At 49.1% G+C, this 10,000-nt stretch overlaps 1 protein-coding gene across 5 annotated transcripts in view; it reads left to right on the top strand.

Moving 5' to 3' along the window:
- kalrna (kalirin RhoGEF kinase a) overlaps positions 1–10,000 on the top strand; it is a gene marked incomplete at both ends in the record, with an annotated part of 193,384 nt that overhangs the window by 132,373 nt on the left and 51,011 nt on the right. For all 5 annotated transcript variants that reach the window (XM_084443201.1, XM_084443203.1, XM_084443200.1 and 2 more), the window contains 6 exons: positions 236–328; positions 809–920; positions 1,514–1,704; positions 2,320–2,421; positions 3,908–4,050; positions 4,201–4,303. In XM_084443201.1, coding sequence (XP_084299327.1) covers positions 236–328; positions 809–920; positions 1,514–1,704; positions 2,320–2,421; positions 3,908–4,050; positions 4,201–4,303 — 744 coding nt within the window. The remainder of the gene's footprint in view (positions 1–235; positions 329–808; positions 921–1,513; positions 1,705–2,319; positions 2,422–3,907; positions 4,051–4,200; positions 4,304–10,000) is intronic.

The raw sequence follows: 10,000 nt of genomic DNA on the forward strand, positions 1-10,000 counted from the left end.
GGCCTGTAGATGGCGGTGATGAGCTGTGTATCGCAGCCCAGACGCACAGGAGCGGAAGTGTCACATGTTTCTGTGTGCTCAGCTAGCCAGGCAGCTGACCAGCTGATGGTCCAACATTTGGGGATAATGACTGTATCCTCCTGACAGCACAAGTATGGCTTTCATGTACAACATTTTGATCACCACGGTGTCCTCCATGCTGTGTGTGTGTGTGTGTGTGTGTGTGTGGGAGCAGGAGATCCAGCAGAGACATGGCCTGGCCAACTCCATCTCCTCCTACCTGATCAAGCCTGTCCAGAGGATCACCAAGTATCAGCTCCTCCTCAAGGTACTGAACTGGATCAACTAGAACCAGAACCAGAACCAGGAACTAGGATTAGGAACCTCTCTCTCCCTCTGTCTCTCTCTCTCTCTCTCTCTCTCTCTCTCTCTCTCTCTCTCTCTCTCTCTCTCTCTCTCTCTCTCTCTCGTGAATATATGTTTCAGTATTTCAGAATGACTGGTTCACCCTCATGCCCAACAAAATTATTAACTCTCTACCCAGCTGGATGCTTGTTTGCTATTGTGTGCTATTGTGTGTTGCCCTGTGTGGTTCTGTGTGGTTCTGAGTGGTCTTGTGTGGGTCTGAGTGGTTGTGAGTGGTCCTGTGTGGTTGTGAGTGGTTGTGAGTGGTCCTGTGTGGTTCTGTATGGTTCTGAGTGGTCCTGTGTGGTTGTGAGTGGTTGTGAGTGGTCCTGTGTGGTTCTGTATGGTTCTGAGTGGTCCTGTGTGGTTGTGTGGTCCTGACCCGCTGTGGCCCCTCCCCCAGGAGCTGCTGACGTGCTGTGAGGAGGGGAAGGGGGAGATAAAGGACGGGCTGGAGGTCATGCTGAGCGTCCCCAAGAGGGCCAACGACGCCATGCATATCGCCATGCTGGAAGGTGGGAGCCCCGCCCCCGGGCGTTAGCTTAGCGGGTTCAGGCTGACCCCCTGAGAGATGGGCTGTAGCAGACGGCCTCCTGACCGTTAGCTTAGCGGGGTTAGCCCCCGGGCGTTAGCTTAGCGGGTTCAGCCCCCGGGCGTTAGCTTAGCGGGTTCAGCCCCCGGGCGTTAGCTTAGCGGGGTCAGCCCCCGGGCGTTAGCTTAGCGGGTTCAGCCCCCGGGCGTTAGCTTTGCGGGGTCAGCCCCCGGGCGTTAGCTTAGCGGGTTCAGCCCCCGGGCGTTAGCTTGGCGGGGTCAGCCCCCGGGCGTTAGCTTAGCGGGTTCAGCCCCCGGGCGTTAGCTTTGCGGGGTCAGCCCCCGGGCGTTAGCTTAGCGGGTTCAGCCCCCGGGCGTTAGCTTGGCGGGGTCAGCCCCCGGGCGTTAGCTTAGCGGGTTCAGCCCCCGGGCGTTAGCTAAGCTTAGGGCGGTCAGCCCCCGGGCGTTAGCTTAGCGGGGTTAGCCCCCGGGCGTTAGCTTAGCGGGTCAGGCTGACCCCCTGAGAGATGGGCTGTAGCAGACGGCCTCCTGACCGCTGTCCCCTCCCTCTTCGCAGGGTTCGATGAGAACCTGGATGCTCAGGGAGAGCTCATCCTCCAGGACAGCTTCCAGGTGTGGGACCCCAAGTCCCTGATCCGCAAGGGCCGGGACCGCCACCTGTTCCTGTTTGAGATCTCGCTGGTGTTCAGCAAGGAGGTCAAGGACTCCGCCGGACGCACCAAATACGTCTACAAGAACAAACTCCTGGTACACTTGGCTGGCTGTCTGTGTGTGTGTGTGTGTGTGTGTGTGTGTGTGTGTGTGTGTGTGTGTGTGTGTGTGTGTGTGTTTGTGTGTGTGTGTATGTGTGTGTGTGAGAGAGAGAGAGAGCTTAGTATGTGATGTGTTAGTATGAGAGTGTTAGTATGTGATGTTATTAGTATGTGATGTTGTTAGTATGTGATGTTGTTAGTATGCGATGTTGTTAGTAGGGTTAGTGTGATGCTAGTATGTGAGGGTGTTAGTACAGTATGAAAGAGTCAGTTCTGAGGCCTAGTGTCAAAGTGCTCTATAATGAGATGCAGATGTTAAATGTTTGGTAAGTCAGAGCAGATGTAGAGGCTCTCATAGCTGGAGCAACTCTCCCTTTCATAACACTGACCCCAGGATCACACACCGGCACTGGACCTGCACAACCTCTCCTTTTATGTCCTGAGAACTACTACGGATGCTTGCCTGGCCATAGTAGCATAGTAGCATAGACATAGCAAATAAGCAACACTATTACACTTATCCTTAAAATGAAGGAAAGGTTTCATTAGCATAGTAACACTAGTGTTGAAGACTGACTGCTGTTTTTTGTTTGTGCGTGTGTTCGTCCAGACGTCGGAGTTGGGTGTGACGGAGCACATTGAAGGAGACCCCTGCAAGTTTGCTCTCTGGGCCGGGAGGACCCCGTCATCTGACAACAAGACTGTCCTCAAGGTAGGATGGTTCACTGCATAGGCAGCTCACTATAGGCAGCTCACTATAGGCAGCTCACTATAGGCAGCTCACTATAGGCAGCTCACTATAGGCAGTTCACTTTAGGCAGCTCACTATAGGCAGCTCACTATAGGCAGGTCACTATAGGCAGGTCACTATAGGCAGCTCACTATAGGCAGCTCACTATAGGCAGGTCACTATAGGCAGCTCACTATAGGCAGGTCACTATAAGCAGGTCACTATAAGCAGGTCAGTATAAGCAGGTCAGTATAGGCAGCTCACTTTATAGGCAGGTCACTATAGGCAGGTCAGTATAGGCAGGTCACTATAGGCAGGTCAGTATAGGCAGGTCAGTATAGGCAGGTCACTATAGGCAGGTCAGTATAGGCAGGTCACTATAGGCAGGTCACTATAGGCAGGTCAGTATAGGCAGCTCACTTTATAGGCAGGTCACTATAGGCAGGTCAGTATAGGCAGGTCAGTATAGGCAGGTCACTATAGGCAGGTCACTATAGGCAGGTCAGTATAGGCAGGTCAGTATAGGCAGCTCACTTTATAGGCAGGTCACTATAGGCAGGTCAGTATAGGCAGGTCACTTTATAGGCAGGTCACTATAGGCAGGTCAGTATAGGCAGGTCACTTTATAGGCAGGTCACTATAGGCAGGTCACTATAGGCAGGTCAGTATAGGCAGCTCACTTTATAGGCAGGTCACTATAGGCAGGTCAGTATAGGCAGGTCAGTATAGGCAGGTCACTATAGGCAGGTCAGTATAGGCAGGTCAGTATAGGCAGCTCACTTTATAGGCAGGTCACTATAGGCAGGTCAGTATAGGCAGGTCACTTTATAGGCAGGTCACTCAATACTGTTCCTGAATGACGGGCTCCACTCTTCCTGCTCATCAATCCATAGTCAGTGGGTGCGTTAAGTAGCTGAGCGCTCAGTCAGCGATTAGTGATCAGAATTCACTTAACGGGTTGCTCAATTACACTCTAACTGAGCTGCTCAGAGCACAAGTGAGCAGTTTTGAACTATGATCTGTTTGAGCCAAACACCACGTCATAATCATCATCACTGAACAAAAAAATAAAATAAAGATGGATGCCGAAAGGATGCCGGTACGCCTGTCGGATGGCAAAATAAATGCATCCGTTTTTGTAACCGAAGAAGAACTTCGACGTATAAGTGAAGGTAAATAAATAACATTACATTTAAATTCCATTTTGATCATTTGCAGACGTTAGCTAACGTTGTAACGGCAAGGATGTTTCTGGCCATTTGGACCTACGTTAGCTATAATGGCAGAAAGACAGCAGGTGGTGATTAAAGTTCTCGTCTCCTAGCAACTCAGCGCTGTTAGAGCAGACCGTTAAGTGGAAAAAAAAACGCTCAGCGCTCAGAGTGAGCATTCGCTTACTGAACACTCAGCTACTTAACACACCCAATGTTCAGGTGTGACATGACCTCTGGAACCTCCTCCCCCCCAGGTGACCAGTATGGAGGCCAAGCAGGAGTGGATCAAGAACATCAGGGAGGTGATCCAGGAGAGGATCATCCACCTGAAGGGGGCGCTCAAGGAGCCCATCCATATGCCCAAGACCCCCTCCAAGCCACGCAACAACAGCAAGAGGTGAGACCCCAACAGCTGGCCCCACAGGTACCTGAACACATGACTGAAAGGTATCTGAACACCGTGTGTGTGTTTGTGTGTGTGTGTGTGTGTGTGTGTGTGTGTGTGTGCGCGCGCGTGTGTGTGTGTGTGTGTGTGTTGTGTCTTCAGGGATGCTGGTGAAGATGCAGACAGCCAGGGAGATGGCAGCAGCCAACCAGACACCATCTCCATCGCCTCCCGCACCTCCCAGAACACGGTGGACAGCGACAAGGTAGGCCTGCTGGGGCTAGGCTAGGCCCAGGTAGGCCTGCTGGGGCTAGGCTAGGACCAGGTAGACCTGCTGGGGCTAGGCTAGGACCAGGTAGGCCTGCTGGGGCTAGGCTAGGACCAGGTAGGCCTGCTGGGGCTAGGATCTCCATTCCGGGAAGCTGTAGGAGAGGGTTTCCATGTGTCCATAGATCAGGCCTTTTTTGGGGAGATAACTTTGGGGGGATTGGGGAAGAAAGAGGTTGGTAACGTTGGATAGCAGTTTCCTGTTGACATGTTTAATTGAATGTATGTCCCTCTGACTTCAGTAATGTTGTAACACATAACACATTGAAAATAGAGAGCCTAGCCAGGTGAAGTATAGAGAATAGCCAGGTGAAGTACAGAGAATAGCCAGGTGAAGTATAGAGAATAGCCAGGTGAAGTACAGAGAATAGCCAGGTGAAGTACAGAGAATAGCCAGGTGAAGTACAGAGAATAGCCAGGTGAAGTACAGAGAATAGCCAGGTGAAGTAGAAGTTAGAGGCTAGAGGTGAAGTTCACCTCTGGGGTATTTGATTTGGGATTCAGCCCCTTTCCTCCCTGACTCCGCCTCCTCTAGTGGAGCTGACGAGCTGAGGGCTGTCAGGTGTGGAGCACTCGGGGTTTCCCAACCCAGACTGTTGCTGTCAGCAGGGGCTCAGCCCTCACTAGCCTGGGAAACCCTGCTTCAAAGAGGGGAGAGGCAGGATGACGTGACGGTATGAAGAGAGTATTCAGGTTCTGCGTTGGCATGTGCCCTAGTGCCACCTACGACTACGAGGCCCCGTATGAGATCAAAGTAAGGAAGGAACTTTTCAAACTGCCAGAAAACCTCTTGACGTTGCCAGATTGATTCAGCTCAGTGAGTGTATGAATTGTTCTGATCATTACTGAACACAGCTCCAGGGCTGTAGTGGCACCGTTAGCATGTTAGTCATTTAGCTCACGCTATTATCCAAACAACTCACAACAAGCACATCCCAGTCATCGTCATGGAGTCAACAAAACCAGTGACACCAGTAGTCCCAGTGCTGGACACACCTGCTGCTGTGGTCAGAGAGGCTGGGTGATGAGGGACCAGTAGTCCCAGTGCTGGACACACCTGCTGCTGTGGTCAGAGAGGCTGGGTGATGAGGGACCATGGATGTTGTAGCTGTAGCTTGTTGTCTCATCTCTGAGATGGATCCCTCCTTTCTCTCCTCCTCCTCCTCACCTCTTCTCCTCTCCCACTCCTCCTCTCCCCTCGCTCTCTCCTCTCCCCCTGACTCTCTCCTCCTCCACTCTCCTCCTCTCCCCCTGACTCTCCCCTCCTCTCCTCCTCCCCTCTCCTCCTCTCCCCCTGACTCTCTCCTCCTCCCCTCCTCACCTCTCCTCCTCTCCCCCTGACTCTCCCCTCCTCTCCTCCCGTCTCCTCCTCTCCCCCTGACTCCCCTCCTCCCCTCTCCTCTCCCCCTGACTCTCCCCATCTCCCCTCCCCTCCTCTCATCCTCCCCTCCTCCCCTCTCCTCCTCTCCCCCTGACTCTCCTCTCTCTCACACCCTCAGGCCTCCCAGAGAACTCTGATACAGCTGGGTCTCACTAGCACTCTGCTCCCCCATCCTCTGTTGTCTTGGAGACCAGCCAGTGTAGGGTAGTGTGTGTGTGTGTGTGTGTGTGTGTGTGTGTGTGTGTGAGAGAGAGAGAGAAAGACAGAGAGAGAGAGAGAGAGAAAGAGAGAGAGAGCGAGGGAAATAGAGAGAGAGAGAAAGAGAGAGAGAAAGAGAGAGAGAGAAAGAGAGAGAGGATCATATAAATGGTAAACCAGTGATAAGTGAGTGAGTGAGTGAGTGTGTGCGTGTTTGTGTGTGTGTGTGTGTGTGTGTGTGTGTGTGTGTGTGTGTGTGTGTGTGTGTGTGTGTGTGTGTGTGTGTGTGTGTGTGTGTGTGTGTGTGTGTTACGGGTCAGTGTGTGACGTGTTGTGGCCTTTTCACACAGCTCAACCCCACACCCACGCACTGCTCCAGTTCTAAATGTCATCCTGCCACACGCACACACGTGTGCACACACACACACACACACACACACACACACACACACACACACACCAGATGTCCTAACTGAGTGACATTGCTTGTTTATGCTGATAATGAATGATTTGAACTCAGTATGGTGGTGTTGTTGAGGCAGTATCCTGGCTAGGTCTCTCAGAACTCTGTCTTTGTCCTCCTCCTGAAGCAGCTTCCTCCACGGCTCCCTCCCCCTCACAGCCAAGGCTTCCTCTCCTCTGGACAACAATATTATTATTCATCTCAGGGGTCCAGGAGGATTCTTTATTTTCACTGGTTGAAATAGAAGTATATCAGAGAATAGAATTACCCAGTACTGAATTCTCTGGTCGTTTTCTGATTATCTGGTAGTTTACTGAGTTCTCTGGTAGTTTACTGATTATCAGGTAGTTTACTGAGATCTCTGGTTGTTTACTTAGATCTCTGGTAGTTTACTGAGTTCCTGGAAGTTTACTGAGTTCTCTGGTAGTTTACTGAATTATTAGGTAGTTTACTGAGTTCCTGGTAGTTCATTGAGTTCTCTGGTAGTTTACTGAGATCTCTGGTTGTTTACTGAGTTGGTAGTTTACTGAGTTCTCTGGAAGTTCACTGAGTTCTTGGGTAGTTAATTGTGTTCTCTGGTTGTTTACTGAGTACTTGGTAATTTACTGATTACCTGGTAGTTGGCTGGGTTCTCTGGTAATTTACTGAGTACCTGGTATTTTACTGAGTACCTGGTAGTTTACTGAGTTTTCTGGTGGTTTACTGAGTTTTCTGGTAGTTTTCTGTGTTGTCCGGTAGTTTATTGATTGCCTGGTAGTTTACTGATTACCTGATATTTTACAGAGTTCTCTGCTAGTTGACTGAGTTCTCTGGTAGTTTACAGAGTACCTGGTAGTGCACTGAATTATTTGGTAGCTTGCTGTGTTCTCTGGTAGTTTACTAATTACCTGGTAGTTAACTGTGTTCTCTGGTAGTTTACTGTGTTCTCTGGTAGTTTACGGAATTATCTGGTAGTTTACTGAGTACCTGGTAGTTTACTGATTACCTGATAGTTTTCTGTGTTCTCTGGTAGTTTACTGATTACCTGGTAGTCTACTGAGTACCTGGTAGTTTACCAAGTTTTCTGGTAGTTTACTGAGTATCTCATAGTTCTCTGGTAGTGTACTGAGTTCTATGGTGAATGCTCAGAGTTCCCGCGCTCAGCCTTCTTTTGTTAGATGTCCGGTGCTCACAGAGAGGAAAAGAGGGTGAAAAGAGGGAGTCTTGGAGCACACAGATCATCTTTTAATTATTAACTTTATTTGGTGCGTTTCACCAACATTTAGACTTGTGTCTTTTTCAAGGTGATAGGTGTGAATGAGTTTGACAGCTCTTATATAATCCACTTCTGGTTAGAGCCCATTGCTCATTGGTGTAGAAATAAAGGGGAGGAGCCCATGCAGTCAACTCCTATCTACAGTAGAGGTCTACCACAAAATAATAGGGCTCCTCCCCTTTATTTCTACACCAATTAGCAATGGGCTCTAACCAGAAGTGGAGTATATAAGAGCTGTCAAACTCATTCACACCTATCACTTAAAGACGCAAGTCGAAACGTTGGTGAAACGCACCAAATTGAGTTCTATGGTAGTTTACTGATTTCTCTGGTCATTTCCTGAATTATCTGATAGTTTACAGAGTCCTCTGGTACTCCTACTGAGTATCTGGTAGTTCTCTGGTAGTTTACTGAGTACCTGGTAGTTCTCTGGTAGTTTACTGAGTACCTGGTAGTTATATGGTAGTTTACTGAGTAGCTGGTAGTTCTCTGGTAGTTAACTGAGTTGTCTGGTAGTTCTCTGGTAGTTTACTGAGTACCTGGTAATCCACTGTACTTACCAGAGGAATCAAACGAAAGCCATGCAGAGAACAAATCCAAAGAGAGAGGTGACGGAGGTCAAGGTTTGTGACACCAGAGCCTGAAGTGATTCCAGCTGCTGAACGTCACAGCGAGTTGGAGTCGGAGTTTCCTTCTCTCTGGAGCGCATCATCACACGCCACGGCCTCGTCGCTTGTTCCCCGGGCTGTTTTTCTCTCTGGTGTACCCAGTCTTATTCTTATTCTGGTGGTTTTGGAGAGCCGTCCAAGGCCGCCTGTTTGTGGTTGTGTCTGCTGACGCCTGTTTTTCACCCAGCAGAGTGACAGGCTGGAGCTCAGATCACACCCCCTCAGCTCTGAGGACTGGCCAGCGCTGTGCACGGCTGGGACTTAGTTGTCTCAGACTGTCTTTTCTTCTCTGTTTTAGGGCTTTACACAGTAGACTATGTTCATAAATGTTGTGAACCTCAATTCATAAACATAAGCACTGGTTAATGCCTGGTTCATTGGGTGTTTCTGACTGTTGAATACAGCCCATACGATTGTGTTTACCTCCATCTATCATACTGCTGTGTGTGTGGTCTCTCCAGCACTAACCCTTAACCAGTACTGTGTGTGTGGTCTCTCCAGCCCTAACCCTTAACCAGTACTGTGTGTGTGTGGTCTCTCCAGCCCTAACTCTTAACCAGTACTGTGTGTGTGTGGTCTCTCCAGCCCTAACTCTTAACCAGTACTGTGTGTGTGTGGTCTCTCCAGCCCTAACTCTTAACCAGTACTGTGTGTGTGGTCTTTCCAGCCCTAACTCTTAACCAGTACTGTGTGTGTGGTCTCTCCAGCCCTAACTCTTAACCAGTACTGTGTGTGTGGTCTCTCCAGCCCTAACCCTTAACCAGTACTGTGTGTGTGGTCTCTCCAGCCCTAACTCTTAACCAGTACTGTGTGTATGGTCTCTCCAGCCCTAACTCTTAAACCAGTACTGTGTGTGTGGTCTCTCCAGCCCTAACTCTTAACCAGTACTGTGTGTATGGTCTCTCCAGCCCTAACTCTTAACCAGTACTGTGTGTATGGTCTCTCCAGCCCTAACTCTTAACCAGTACTGTGTGTGTGGTCTCTCCAGCCCTAACTCTTAACCAGTACTGTGTGTGTGGTCTCTCCAGCCCTAACTCTTACCAGTACTGTGTGTGTGGTCTCTCCAGCCCTAACTCTTAACCAGTACTGTGTGTGTGGTCTCTCCAGCCCTAACTCTTAACCAGTACTGTGTGTGTGGTCTCTCCAGCCCTAACTCTTAACCTGTACTGTACCTTAGTGTAACAGAGCCACCCGCAGCCTTGCTTGTATAGTGTATCTATTCTCTCAGTTCTAGTGTTTAGTGTATCTATTCTCTCAGTTCTAGTGTTTAGTGTATCTATTCTCTCAGTTCTAGTGTATAATGTGTCTATTCTCTCAGTTCTAGTGTTTAGTGTATCTATTCTCTGTTCTAGTGTATAGTGTATCTATTCTCTCAGTTCTAGTGTTTAGTGTATCTATTCTCTCAGTTCTAGTGTTTAGTGTATCTATTCTCTCAGTTCTAGTGTTTAGTGTATCTATTCTCTCAGTTCTAGTGTTTAGTGTATCTATTCTCTCAGTTCTAGTGTTTAGTGTATCTATTCTCTGTTCTAGTGTATAGTGTATCTATTCTCTCAGTTCTAGTGTTTAGTGTATCTATTCTCTGTTCTAGTGTTTAGTGTATATATTCTCTCAGTTCTAGTGTTTAGTGTATCTATTCTCTCAGTTCTAGTGTTTAGTGTATCTATTCTCTC

This window comes from Borostomias antarcticus (assembly GCF_949987555.1).
Source record: "Borostomias antarcticus genome assembly, chromosome: 9".
Lineage (NCBI taxonomy): Eukaryota > Metazoa > Chordata > Actinopteri > Stomiiformes > Stomiidae > Borostomias > Borostomias antarcticus.